The sequence below is a fragment of the Acytostelium subglobosum genome, assembly GCF_000787575.1.
Source record: "Acytostelium subglobosum LB1 DNA, scaffold: scaffold2, whole genome shotgun sequence".
Lineage (NCBI taxonomy): Eukaryota > Evosea > Eumycetozoa > Acytosteliales > Acytosteliaceae > Acytostelium > Acytostelium subglobosum.
The window spans coordinates 1,144,345-1,159,080 of record NW_012236530.1 but is presented as its reverse complement, the minus strand read 5'-3'; the positions used below and the strand labels follow the sequence as shown (position 1 = coordinate 1,159,080).

Here is a 14,736-nt window from a genome sequence, read left to right as displayed (position 1 = left end):
TCTTTGCACTGGTGCTTGTTGACACATACAGTACATGTTAGGTGTGTGTAAATAAATTAAAATAATAGTTAAGAGATTATATGAATCTTCATTACTTGTTGTTGGATGTTGGCAAGTTAACTTACTTGTGAACTGTGAGAAAGAGAGTGGAGAAGTGATTGATTGATTGATTGATTGATTTATTGATCAATGACATCCAGCAACAACAACAACTTTTAGGCAGTTGGTAACACATATACACCAAACACATTCAACAAAGTCAACAAAGACGTTGTAGTTATTTGTCACTTCCCTCTTTATTGCTTTGAGAAATATAACAAATATAATAAATCAACACAACAATAACAACAACAACAACAACAACAGTATTACTTATATCTAACTGTTTGGACATATCTGTTCACACTAAATCATTCATTCATTCATTCATTTATTCTATCCCAATATCGTCCACCCACAAAGATATAAACGATAAACCACCCCATATCACTCAATCATTTATCTGTTGATCAATCAATCCAATCTGATGATCATCAAAGATTCATTCCATACTCAATCCATTAATTAATTAATTAATCATTCCTATCCATCCAATCATAATATTATTTTATTATTTATTATATTTAATTGTACATAACTTAAAGAATGATTGAAAGAGAGAAGCTTGGAAAGAATGAATCATTCCTTTGGGAATTAAGAGAGGCCGAGGACAACAATAAGTGTGCTGATTGCACTGATAGTGTATGTATTAACTGATTATTATTATTATCATCGATAATTAAACATAATACTAAAAAACAACCAATAATAATGTAGTTTCCAAGGTATATGAATACCAGCTTTGGTACATTCGTTTGTTCAGTCTGTGGAGCTATTCAGTAAGTATCGAACCGGCAATTAATCTATCAAACAATTAATCATCTAACTGTATAATATTATGTAATATAGTCGTGAGTTTGGCAATAGAGTCAAATGCTTGTCGACTGATAAGTTCACAGATGATGATGTGGCCAAGTTAAAGTCAATTGGAAATAGGAGAGCGAAGGATATTTGGTTAGCAAGATGGAGTCATAAGGAATTCCCAATACCACTACCATCGGAAGAGAAGAAGGTTAGAGAATTCATTAGACTCAAGTATGTGGAGAAGAGGTGGATCGCAACAAACAAGGATGTGCCATCTCCCATCTACACCTCTGGCCACCCATCTTCCTCATCATCAGCACTCTCTCCAACATCATTCAACAACAATATCAACATTACCAGTTCTTCCCCCGCCTCCGCCTCATCCTCATCATACCATTCATCTTCGCCAGCACGTGATGTTACATCACCAAATCATCGCAAGTCCAGTAACAGCTCACGAAACCCACCATTGTTGGCGAGTGAGTTTGAAGAGTTGTCTTTGTCTTCGGCAACGCCAAGTACTTATATGGTACACAGTCATCCATCCAGACATGACAACTCATTCCCACCCTTCTCCACTCAACCATTCGATCAACATCACTACTTGAATGAGAAGGCCAAGTCCCCGCCAACCTCCTCAGCTATACCCAACAAACAGTTGACCAAATCACTGGGATCAACAACACCAGTCCAACCCATAATACACCCAACTACCAATCTAAACAACTCATTACCAACCAACTATATTGCTGCCAACCATCATCAGCAACCTGTATATAATCCACACGCTCAAACACAACAATTACTCTATCTTCCTCACTCCTCCAATCAACAACAATCATTTGCCTTGTATCAACTTCAACTTCAACAACAACAGCAAGCATATGCCAACGTCCAAAAACCTGGTATCCAACAATTAGCGGCCAACCAACATCAGATGATGACATCCAGGGCAGAGATACCCTTGGATGAGATGTTTGGACTGCGATTGACAAAGGACTCTGAGCCAGTGTTCCCTGGTAGTTCAATGGCCTTTGAGTCTGGAAATCAATTGGACTATGACGAGGACCAGAACAAGGCTTGGAGGATGGTCGAGGACAAGAAGAAGCAATTCCTCAACGATCACGAATTGGCAATGAAGATACAACAGGAAGAGGCACGTCTCAAATCGATAGAACCACTAAGGGAGAGATCAAAGACTGAGCCACCAACACCTTTACGTCAATTCCCTTCTGTGGCCTATAGCAACAGAAATGACTATCATGGACATGTTGGTAGACATAGAGCAACATCATTGGTTGGTGGTGGTGATTGCCTCAATGATGACTTCAAGGTTGATGATTTTGATTACAAAGGTCATGACATTGTAGACAACTATTACAAGAACAAGGAGAGGAGTAACAGTGCCAGCACTGGAAGCAACAACAAGGGTTCCTCTCATCATAACCATCATCAACATCATAATCCAACTCGTGAGCCAAACTCTGGAGGTATATTACCACGCAACTCAATGACAGAGTGTGATGCATGTGGATCCCAAGTTGGCTTCCATCAAATGACCAATCACAAGAATGTCGAGTGTTTGTTCCGCCAAGTCAAATGTAACTACTGCAACAAATTGATCAAGTTCATCCAGATGGATGATCATAGAGACCTATGTCTGGCCAAGACCTATTCATGTGGAGTTTGTGGTCGTCAAGTCCAAGGAAAAGGTATGTGATCAATCAAACCTACTCGCTCCTTTAAAGTATATGATCACTAACAATCAATCAATCTATCAATTTATAGAAATGCCAACCCATCTCTCACTTGTACATAACCGATAGTCCTATCTTACTTGATGGACAATTAATTGTAATTAATTATTTATTAAAAGTGTCTATGTAAATGGAAACATCCCAACATTATAATCATTGATGGATTGAGGCTTGTGTTAGGGCAAGGGTATGTGATCATCTTGGAAAACAAACCAAGTCCATCATCATAAAAATCTTTGGGTCACTCTCCATCATTATTGTAAACAACACCTTTGTATCTGTATCTATAAATAATAATAATGAACGTTGATCACGAAGTAACCCTCTTGATTAGAGAGATTAAGCGTCTGGGCACTGCTCAACCAAACGGAACCACCGTCGTCAAGTTTGGCGTCCTCTTCAATGATGACCAAGGTATAGATTGATCGATTGATCGATATAAATGATCTACAAATGTACTGACATACTATATACAATATATATCTTCAGTTGCCAACATCTTTGAGGCTCTTGTTGGAACCTTGAAGGCTGCCAAGAAGAGAAAGATCATCAACTACGATGGTGAGATCCTCTTGCAACGTGTCCACGACAATGTCGATGTCATCCTCTTGAAAGAGACTCTTTAAGGATTGATCACGGTCCAACTAGCTTGCAGCTCTGTCAACAACACACCAACAACAACAACATGTATTACTACGAAACATACCAAGCATCAGTATCATCATGATCACAGCGACTAGTCGTCTCGAGAATGAAGAGGAAGAAGCAGAATAAAAGGGTACAAGGTATACAAGATCAGGTTGGCAAGGCTGTTCACACTAACCAGAGCTGTTATTGATAGTAGGAGCAGCAGTGGGTAGCAAGGAGGACGAGGACGGATGTAGGATGCTCTGGTTGGCGGCGTCGCTTGATGTGATCTTCATCGAGTTGGTCGCTGGCATGGTGGTTGCTGCTACTGCCTGATCGTCTTCGCACTCGTCGCTCGAATGGCCATTGGACGAGTCAGAGTCGGACTCTACGCGCGGGAACATGTTCATTGATTGGATCCTCTCGTTCATGCCGGCGCGCTGTTCCAACACACGATCCTGCCACTTCTTGAGCGTGGCGTGCAGGTGGCCGATCTGGTAGGGCTTGGAAATGTAGTCGTCCATGCCCGATGCAAAGCATTTGTTCATCTGGTCGGTGTCCTCCTCAGGGTAGGCCGTCATGGCGATGATGGCCACGTGTGGCACTTTTCCAGAGTTGATTGATGAGACTGTTCTAATTGTCTCCCTCTCGCGAATGATCTCGGTGCACTTGTATCCATTGATGTCCTCCATCTCACAGTCCATCAGGATGATGCCATAGTCGTGTTTGTCAAACTCCTCCAGCGCAATGGAGCCTCGACTCACTGCGCACACTGGATAACCGGCAGCCTCTACCACGCGCTTCGTGAGCTTCAAGCAAACCTCGTTGTCATCCACGATGAGTACGGACTCATTCTCCTTGTTGGTAGCGGGCGTTGTGGAGATGGATGAGCTCATCGCGGAAATGTATCCACTTGGCATCTTGGGAGAGGTCTCCCCAACATCGCTGGGCGAGGCTGAGCTGTCTGGTGTCTCGGACAGACCGCCCCTGAAGGGGATAGAGTCAACCACACAGGGATACTCATTGATGGTCATGTGTCTGGTGCTACCGTTGGGGTCATCGGCAGGGGACTGAGGTGCGCCCTCAAACATGATGATGTCGATTGAATGACGACGGGTGATCTTCCTAAAGGGTGGGCGGTACACCTTGTCAGCAGAGACGTTGGTGAAGACGTCAGAGGCAGTCAATTGATCGCCAAGTGGATTGAAGGTGGCAATGTTCTTAACGGCCGATGTGTCCTTTTGGTCATGGTAGTTGAGCACCGAGGAGAATGAGTCGCTGCTCCAGAGGGGCTGGTGAGGTGGGAGCTGCGCTGTGGAACGGCCATTGCACGACACAATGTCGGGGGAGACCAGTGGGTGATCGGGCATACTGGCCAGGATGCAGGCAACCAGGTGTGATTGACGGATGGGCTTTGTGAGCTTGGCTGTGTTGCTGACACCAATGCCATGAACGACCGACCTGTCCTTGGACATGATGATCAGGCCAATCTTGCCATAGTCCTCCATCTCCTTGGTCTTTTTGAGCTTGAGGAATGACTTGAGTGTGGTGTTGTCGACATCGACAATGACAAGCTCAATCCTCTCCTTGGTGTCGCATCGGGCCTTGAGTTCCTTCACCGACTCGGACACCTCGGCACACTCCACCGTCTGGCAATTCCATTCCTTGAGGTAGGAACAAATCACCGAACGAATGATCTCATTCTCATCGACCACCAACACTCGCAATCCATTAAAGTTGGGAACAGGACATGGCAATTGTTTCTGTGGCACCTCAAACTTGATGGTAAAGAAGAATGAGCTTCCTTCAGGTGTACTCTTGCACCACATATTGCCACCCATCATGTCAACGAGATCTATATTAATTGATTAGAATGTGATGTCAGTAAATTGATAGTCATTCAATCAAACTCATTCATTTGACTGACTTACCTTTAGATATAACAAGACCAAGTCCATGCCCGCCCATCTCTTCGGACATCTTTCCATTGTGTACTTGGGAGTACTTCTTGAACAACTTTTGGATCTTGTTGTGTTCAATGCCAATTCCAGAGTCACGTACTTCAAACCGCAGTGTATGGCTGGTCTCTGTATATGACACTGGCTCCACAATGACAACCACCTGGCCTTCTTTAGTGAACTTGACTCCATTACTCAATAGATTAACTTGATGTTGTATAGAATTAGTAAATGTTTATATCCATCAAAACAATACAATACATACGTAATATCTGTCTTAGTCTAACAGGATCACCATAGACACTTAGTGGACATGGAGTGTAGATATAGCTTCCAACTTGTACACCCTTCCTTAATGCCTGTGTGCTGACGATGGCGCACACATCCTCAACCAGTGGCGTTAGATTGAAGTCAACATTGTGTAGTCTCATCTTGCCCGAGCCAATCTTGTCAATATCCAACACTTGTCCAATGAGTTCCAGGAGGGATGTGGCTGATGAGTCGACCAATGATAGGTACTCGCGTTGAAGTGATGATAGCTCGGTCGCACGGAGCAGCTGTACAGATGCGACGATTGAGCTGATTGGATTCCTCAGTTCGTGTGAGATATGCGACAACAAGTCGACCTTGGCATCGTTTGTTCGGCATTGATCGATCTTGTTGACCACCTCGGTCAACTCACTCAGCTTGGATATGTCCCTGAGTGCCAGGACTATTACATTGTTGGATGGTCCATACTCCAGGGTAGTCATCTTGACCTCCACGGGGATAGCCTGGCGATCGTATGTGCGGAAATGAATAACGATGGACGTTGGACATTGACTCAGTACCTGGCGCTGGGTCAGCAGGGCAATGTCTACATCGATTGAGCTTGAGGGTGTGGGCATTGCCATTTGGAGATTGGTCTCGAGATATTGAGTGATGGCGCCTTGATACTCTGGTGTGACCAACTCGAGGAAGCTGGTACCCTTTAGTTCCTTCCAATTTGGTACAATGTCCTTGGCAGTATCCAACACTGATATTATATTATAATGTATATCCAATATGATTACTCCTCCAAATGATAAGTTGAACAATGTTATCAAGTTATTGTTATTATTATTGTTATTGACTATATTGTTGTTATTATTGTTATTGTTGTTGATGTTGTTGTTGTTATCTGTGTCTTGTGATTGTTTGTTTAATAAATAAGATGTTGTTGCTTCTTCTGAAGAGTTGTCGATGGTGTTGTTGTCAACTGTGTTGTTGTCGACGTTGTAGTTGTTGTTGTTGGCGGGGAAATCAACAAAGTAGTTATAGAGAATTATGATTATTGATCTTCTCTTCCAGTATACAATGGTTCCCAGTGATGCCAAGAGAATGGAGTACCACATGGTCCACATGGTGTCCGCCATCATAAGGTTATTATCATAATAATGTTTCAATAATGTATCCATAGATGCTACAGAAGACATTCATATATATAATAGTTGATTATGAATCTGTTGTTGTTGTAGTTGTTGATGTTGTTGTTGTTGATGATGATTCTTCGGGCTATAATTTCGAATAGCTGATTACTTCCTGATGGATGACGATGGTGAAGTTAGTCAATCTTAAGAACTCTTTAAGATGATAATCATGATGCTTGGTCAAATAGCACTATGTTATAAGATGGTATGATTATTGTTTGTTGGTTGGTTGGTAGGTTGGTCACAATGACAATGAGTAATCCTTGAATGAAGAATGAATGGTAACTGGGGAGATGTTGGAGATGATGATGGAGATGAATGACCTGATGGGCGATGGTTGGATGGGGATAAAGGCGTGGTCAAAGCAAGGGACCGCCGGCGGATGCTCATGGCTAGTCATCGAAGGTGGTCAGGTCCTTTTGAAGTAAGAAAGAAGGGCTTGTCAACAACACCTACACCTGCACCATCACCATCATCACTTTGGTCACCATTACCTTTATCTTCTCGCGTCCTGTCCTTCCTATTCGGTGGTGGACTACTGCCTAATAAGTACACACACGCATGAACACACACACACATAACTTAGAGATACAGTCATTCACTCATGCATCGAAGTGAAGTTAAGTGATGGAAGTACATCCTTACACATTAGTGCACAATGCACGCCTCCCCACACACTTCAACAAAAGGACACAACAACTCCACCCTTTATCTTAATAAACATCACAAGTTATTATTTGATTGTGGTGATTAATGACAATGGATGGGTATAGCAATACTACTTATAAATGTGTGTGATTAAAGATTGAGATTGGGGTGATAATACTAACTTTACCATAAAAGGATATGTGGAAGTCTTGAGATGATGGCTGATGTGGTTGGGTATGATGTGATATGATATGATGTTGGTAACAAGATTGGGACTCACACTCTCAATGAATAAATGTTTTTAAAGGGAAAATATGGTGTAAGAGGTGAAGTTATTCAATATAGTTTGTTTGTAACTGAGTTAAATAGAGATAGAATGAACAAAGAGATAAAGACTGTGTTAATAAATTAATTAATTACCTATCATCTATTTAATTGTTGTTTTACAATAGATAGAGTTTGAGAGATTAAATAGCAACAATAATAATAATCAATCGACAGAATCTATATTAATAATAATAATAATGATATATATATATATATTAAATTGTAATAACAATGGTTGAGTATTAAAGAGATGGAGAATTAATTAACTGGTAAATAAAATGAATGACCGTTCGGGCGAACGTGAAAGACTCGGATGTTAACGAAACGAATACCGTAGTCACATCTGGAAACGATTGATTAATCTGGTGTTGTTAGGTCTGAATTTAGAATCAAAGTTCCAACCACCACCTTCGAAACTCTGTCTACCGAACGATTTTGCTCAAAGCGAGGCTTAAAAAGGTTAAATGGTGGGGGCCGAGTTTATATGAGACATTAATATAGATCAAAACCGATATATAAATATATATATATATATAATTTATATATATTATTTATATATAAAATATAGATATAATATTCATACGATCTTATATAATATTTATCCTTTCATTATTGGTGAATCAATTGATTTGCTGGTACCTACCTATCATATAATTCATGAACTATTTTAATTTAAATATGATTGATTGTCTTTGTCTTTGTCTTTATCCTTGTTCTACTTCTGTCCAAAAAAAAAATATAATATTATAATTGTTATTATTTATGTATCATATAAATTACTCATTATTATTTTAACTAATGAACTATATGATGATAATAGTTAAATTGATCATGATATTTGTTGAATTGTCTACTGAAGAATGGACATTAAAGTGTAGGCTCGACTGAATGACTAGGCATGGTGATGCGACATTGGGGGTAGTTGTGATTGAGTGAAAGAGAGAGGATTGTGGATGTGGGTCGACAGAGGAAGTATCCAGCTGGGATGCTTATGCTACTGTCCCCCTACCTACCTACCAACCTTGTGATGTCATTGACTGAACACTACACTGAAAGCACCTAGGGCCCATCCATCAATCCTATAACATTTCCATAATGGCTCACTGTGAATTTAAGTATTAATTGAAACAAGGTTCCCCCTTTGAACCAACCAAGTCTGATGTCTGTGTTGCCAAAAGAGGCTTGGTTTGGTCGCGATTTGACGGACGGTTGGTCATCCTTTGTCCAAAAAAGGGTGTGGACAAGACCAGATCGAGTGATGTTATTTTTAAACTCTCTGGTTGGATCGTTGTCATTGGCCGAACAACAGTGCTTCCATTAGGGGCACAGGTGTCACTGACCAATCAAACATATGTGGACCTTTAAAACTAAGTTCTGATAGCCAACACCATCGCAAGATACAGCATCACTCAAAGATGTAACCTTGATGTTGTTATTGGTTTGGTTGTCGTTGATGTATCATTTTGAACCATGGATGATATAAATTTATACATTTATATATCACTTGGACACTGTTGTCCAGCGATGTGAATGGACCAGACTGTCTCGCGACTGGTCGACCAAGGTGTCTTACAAACTCGAAAAGATATGCTGTACTAAAGTGTGACCATCCCAATGTCAATCAAGAGGTGTACTTATTACAATAATGAATGAAGTTGATAGACGTCATGACTTGTCTCTATGAGTTTTAAGCATTATACATATGGCTAACTCTAAATATCATTCGAGTCGATATTGTTCGGTTCGGTTGATGTTAACAATGTACAGTTGTAGCGAGCAATCGCTTAGCTCTCACTCAAACTCCCTCAATTTGTCTCTAATGCAATGTCTCTCTCTCTCACTCTCTCTGGTAGCAATATATTGCAACCGACACGCCTGGTTTAATTAACTACTCAATCTTTGTAACCAACCAGTATACATACATGACATCGAGAACAAATATATAAACCAGGGCAACTGTTGTTGTGTAAATGAAACAATGCATCCATCAACAACCAGATCAACTTTCAAGTTGGTAGACTGTTCCAAGACACTTTACTTGTTGACTGGCTGGTTGGCAGTGGCTGTCTGGGTGTGCCGGATACACACAGACACAATGATACCAGGCATCACGAATGAATCCGATTAGTGTGTGGGAGTGGGATGGTTTGTCAATCCCAGGCCCAAACTTCTCTCTCTTCCACACCAGCGACCACGCCACCAAGTCTATTCTGGTAGAGTGATGGGGTTGAAAGAAAAAAAAAACAAAAAAAGCTTCGTTTCTTTTATTATTTATATCACACAAGTGTCTCCTCTATCGCACAAAATAACATTGACAACCACATACACACACACACCAGACTTGACTTGCGCGCAGATCATTTGACAACTAGTCTTCATTCATTACTACGCCTTACCTCCTTCAAAGTCGTACTTATATTATATAATTATTAATATATACTCCTCTCTATTTAAGTTTAAAACTTAAACAAACAAACACATATACAGACAAGATGATTCAATTGTTGGCCTTGTTGGCTCGTGTTATCACTCCAGCCTGCCCAGTCTACGCACCATTCTTTGGTGCCATGGGTGTCACTGCTGCCCTCGTCTTCACAGGTACGCTCGCGAACATACAGATCACGACAATGTCACACATGTTCAAAATATACTAATATCAACATATCTTCTTTCTCTTCTACTCATTCTTTCTCTCACTCATTAATTATTAATAAGTTATGGGAGCTGCCTACGGAACTGCCAAGTCTGCCGTCGGTATCTCAAACATGGGTGTCATGAAGCCAGACCTTGTTATTAGAGCCTTCATTCCAGTGATTTTCGCTGGTGTCATTGCTATCTACGGTCTCATTATCTGTGTCATTATCGTCGGAGGTCTCAAGCCAGACAAGAACTACACCCTCTTCAAGTCCTTCACTGACCTCGGTGCCGGTCTCACTGTCGGTCTCTGTGGTCTCGCCGCCGGTATGGCCATCGGTATCGTTGGTGACTCTGGTGTCCGTGCCTTTGGTCAGCAGGTCAAGCTCTACGTCATTATGATGCTTATCCTCATTTTCTCTGAGGCCTTGGGTCTCTACGGACTGATCGTCGGTATCTTGCTCACTGGTGTCTCTGACTCCAACTGCCCAGGTCAACCACTGATGCCACTTAGCCAGTAAGACCACACAAGGTTGTTGTTGATGTTGTTCCAAGAGAGAGGCGGCGGCGGCGACTCACTTTACGATGAACCTGCATCCGTCTCATCCTCTCCCCAATCACCACCTTCATTATCAACCCCCAGCGATACAACAGCAGCACGACTAAGCAGGCAAGCAGCATGCAAAGCAATGCTGCCAGTATGTTATAGTACGTTGTAGCAAGGCCAGTAGTCTGCTACTCTTACCCAAAAACCCAAGCTTCAAACATCATTACCTCCATACACATCAACTACCATTAAAACCCTTTTTGTTATAACATCTAATCTATTCTCTTCTCTCTTCTGTCTTATCTGTTGTTGTCTAGTCTATCCAACTCAACAGTTCATGGGTTGTGTTTAAGCGGAGGGACTCTCTTCATTTTCATTCACCTTGTGTTGTTCATTCATTCATTCATTCATTCATTGACAACTCACGTCAACTCTTGTACATATACATATACACAAACATATACTTATTTATCATCTTCATATCCATCCCAACATACCAATCACATCATCAATCAAACTTATATAAAGACGGGATTATAATGGCGGCCAACTTCTGGGACTCAACACATTGGTAGGACTGACTTGAATGGTTGCATAACCATCACCATCACTATCATCAAGGGACAAGTTGCTGACACGTCTATCCAACAATGTCCAATCTAACTTGGAACGGAATCACTACCAACAGCAAAGCATGGATACTTGACAGAGCAAAGATAGAGTGCGCTAATCAGAAGGATAAGCAATATATAACATTGGTAGAGTTACGGAGAATGAGGATACACTATTGTAAATGTATGTTTGATGGAGAGCATTGAAGACTGACTGGCTGACTGACCGACTGACTGACAATCATTCATTGGACTTGTGAACAGTGATTCAACTACTTGGATCTTCACTCAAGATTAGACAGAGAGCAATAGCCACTGCTATAGTGTTCTTTAAACGATTCTATCTCAAGTATGTATTGGATACTTTGATGTATTCATACTACGCTACACTTGACGACTGACACATCCCAACCGATATAATTAGGAATAGCTTTGTTGATTGTGAACCAAGGTTGATCGCAACAACCTGTCTGTATCTATCATCCAAGGTGGAGGAGTCTATTACACAGGCAAAGAAGTGTGCCATGAAGATGAAGGAGATTGACACGACGTTCAACTTCACAATGAACGATATATTGGAGTGCGAGTTCTACGTACTGGAGGAGCTCAGCTTTGAGCTGATCATCTTCCATCCATATAAGAGCCTTCCAACCTACTTGCAGAACTGTGGATTGGACTGCTTGGATACAGTATGGGGCATTGTAAACGATTCATACAAGACCGATGTCTCCCTACTCTACCCTCCCTACATCATCGCCCTTGGCTGTATATATCTAGTGGCCTTTATCAAGAAGAAGGATTTGAAACAATGGTTCTCCGAGCTGAGTATAGACATGAAGGAGGTGAGTGTATACATCAACATCTTTCTCAATGTCCTGAACTTGTCCTAACACCATCCATCCATCAATCAATCAACTTAGATATGGGATGTTGTCAAAGAGTTACTCAACTATTATGAGTTTGATCGAGCACCAATTACACCTGCTGAATCGCCAGAGGCCATCTATGCCAAGCTGCCCATCAAGAATAGCAATGGAGCGCCACCGCCAATAATGGCCTCTGCTGGTGGAAGGAAGTAACAAGTAAAGTTAAATGTGCTAATGAAGCTCGTCGAGGTTGATTCTTTAATGTAAACTAAAGAATTGGGGAAAGGTACATATACAATGTTACAACAGATAGGTATAATAGATAGATAGATAGATAGATAGGTTGGAGGAGTGAGGGGGTGGTGGAACCCACCCTTGGCTCTCGGTCGGCATGGTGGAGGTGGAGGTGGAAGTGGATGTTGGTTGGTTGGATGGATGGATATGGATTGATTAGAGTGATGCTTGAGGTTCTAATAGATCAAACTCAATCAATGCCGATTGATTCAATGCTACAGAGTATGGAGTTGTGGTTCCACATTCATTGGCACACATGACTATGTGATCGTGATGATTGATTGATCGATGGATGGATGGTGTCAGTCGTCTATAATCTGGTATCCTAGTACTATGAATACTTACACATTTGAACTGGATAGGCACCAAATGGGAAGGTTCCATTGTCACTAGTCTGGAAGACAAAGTCAACAGAGTATGTTCCTGGTGTATAGTTTGGGAATGTCTGAGAGTACACTGTGTTGTACCATTGATATGAAGATTGATGCAATTAGTATCGATGGAATATGGCACCAGTTTCGTTCATGATAACCTACAATACTTTGAATTATTTACACAGTAGAATACTACATATGTAAATTGACCTGTACCAGTGGCATTGATTACTGTAAAGTTGAGTGTCATGGTGAAGGCCTGACCTGGATAGCCAGACTTTGGAGCGATGGCAAACGACTGAAAGTCGACAGCAGGATCAACTCCGATCGGACAAGTCGAGATCATCTGACAGGCATAGATGGGATTGATACCATCGAGCAAAAAGATCTTCCAGAACTTGTCGACACCAATAACGTCGCATAGCACCGTGCAAGTGGTGCGTGCATTTGAGTTGTTTAGGTGGCCACAAATCAGCGAGCACGACTCTTCCACGCCATACTCGGTGATGATGTCAATGATCTCTTGCAGGTAGACATTAAAGAATTGTACGCACTGCATGCAAGTCTCTTCTGTCTGGGCAATGGAGCTCCAGTCCGATGTGATCAGTGGCAGTGGTGGGCTGTTGTGTGATGTGACCTGTATGCTGTTGCGAGTCGAGGCCTGTGGTCTCTTGATGGCCCATGACGATGACACTAACAATGTTGCCAATAGCAACATACATAGTAGTTTATATTCCATTCTGATGTTGTTGTTGTATGTATTTGTATGTTTGACAAGTCAGTGATTTTGTGTTGTGTTGTGTGTGTTTGTGATTGTTGTAGAATGGTAGGGTCTTGATCAAAGAAAGGTGTTGCGAAATTTGTTCACAAAAAAATGGGGAGGTCCTCAACAATTGTATTTAATTGATAAAATGTGTCCCAGTAAGATATTTTTTATTACAATGGGTATCTAAAAATAATCATTTAAGAATTAGAAAAAATATTAAATTAATTTAAAAATAACATTTGTTTTCTTCTAGAATAACTGTTGGTTGGCATTATTTGGTAAAAAAAGCAAAAATACCCGTCATAAACAATAGTTGGGTTGTTGGTTTAACAGAGGCATTCTTAGGAAAGTGGTTAAATCCGCCAGACTCAAGTTCTGGTCCGCAAGGTTCGTGAGTTCGAATCTCACAGAATGCATACAAACCTATTTTTTTTTTTTTTTTTTACCCTACATCTCTCCTTGAAATGGAAGGTAATATGCTTTGAATGGCTTGTCCTTGAGGTTGGATGTAGAATGTAGAATGTAGAATACATCCAAAAAAAAAAAAACTTCTGGACCCCTATTGATCAAAAAGTAACCAAATCCAAATTGTTAAAGTCATCTTCTTCTATGTCTTCCAAAGTATACTCTTCATTCTTAAGAGGTGTGGTGATTAATCATTGTGTATAATTCAAAAAATATTATTATTATTAGAACTTAATCAAAATTTTTTTTTAATTAAATAATTATTGGATATGAAGATACCCAATACTCATAACTAATTCTCCCTCTTCCAATCATATATAATTATTTAAATATAAAAAACCAATAAAAAATATATTTTTTTTTATTTATTTAACTTCTACTCTTGGGGAGAATCGATCTGAATCTGACAAAAGACATTATTTATTAAGGTAGATAAATATTGTTCAGTGTATCCTTCTCGAATGATTGAAAGAACCATACTCACACACACAAAATCTTACAATAAATGCCA

The 14,736-nt window shown here is 40.7% G+C and overlaps 6 protein-coding genes across 6 annotated transcripts; 4 read left to right on the top strand and 2 right to left on the bottom strand.

Moving 5' to 3' along the window:
- Positions 1–645: 645 nt before the first annotated feature.
- On the top strand, positions 646–2,729 carry SAMD00019534_012280 (hypothetical protein; the record flags this gene model as incomplete). The annotated part of the gene is made up of 5 exons (XM_012903195.1): positions 646–741; positions 817–878; positions 949–1,675; positions 1,781–2,615; positions 2,692–2,729. 5 exons carry the CDS (start codon positions 646–648, stop codon positions 2,727–2,729), a joined length of 1,758 nt encoding a protein of 585 aa, XP_012758649.1.
- Positions 2,730–2,959: 230 nt separating this feature from the next.
- SAMD00019534_012270 (hypothetical protein) lies at positions 2,960–3,286 on the top strand (the record flags this gene model as incomplete). Its single annotated transcript, XM_012903194.1, has 2 exons — positions 2,960–3,074; positions 3,150–3,286. The coding sequence occupies 2 exons, from the start codon at positions 2,960–2,962 to the stop codon at positions 3,284–3,286; spliced, it is 252 nt and encodes an 83-aa protein (XP_012758648.1).
- Positions 3,287–3,478: 192 nt separating this feature from the next.
- On the bottom strand, positions 3,479–6,642 carry SAMD00019534_012260 (hypothetical protein; the record flags this gene model as incomplete). The annotated part of the gene is made up of 3 exons (XM_012903193.1): positions 3,479–5,142; positions 5,219–5,452; positions 5,511–6,642. 3 exons carry the CDS (start codon positions 6,640–6,642, stop codon positions 3,479–3,481), a joined length of 3,030 nt encoding a protein of 1,009 aa, XP_012758647.1.
- Positions 6,643–10,160: 3,518 nt separating this feature from the next.
- On the top strand, positions 10,161–10,823 carry SAMD00019534_012250 (hypothetical protein; the record flags this gene model as incomplete). Its single annotated transcript, XM_012903192.1, has 2 exons — positions 10,161–10,266; positions 10,384–10,823. The coding sequence occupies 2 exons, from the start codon at positions 10,161–10,163 to the stop codon at positions 10,821–10,823; spliced, it is 546 nt and encodes a 181-aa protein (XP_012758646.1).
- A 565-nt stretch (positions 10,824–11,388) lies between these two features.
- Positions 11,389–12,533, top strand: SAMD00019534_012240 (hypothetical protein; the record flags this gene model as incomplete). Its single annotated transcript, XM_012903191.1, has 5 exons — positions 11,389–11,420; positions 11,538–11,644; positions 11,725–11,809; positions 11,885–12,302; positions 12,381–12,533. Coding segments are annotated over 5 exons (795 nt in total), but the record flags the coding sequence as incomplete, so codon positions are not given.
- Positions 12,534–12,776: 243 nt separating this feature from the next.
- Positions 12,777–13,712, bottom strand: SAMD00019534_012230 (hypothetical protein; the record flags this gene model as incomplete). The annotated part of the gene is made up of 3 exons (XM_012903190.1): positions 12,777–12,880; positions 12,966–13,076; positions 13,157–13,712. 3 exons carry the CDS (start codon positions 13,710–13,712, stop codon positions 12,777–12,779), a joined length of 771 nt encoding a protein of 256 aa, XP_012758644.1.
- Positions 13,713–14,736: the final 1,024 nt, after the last annotated feature.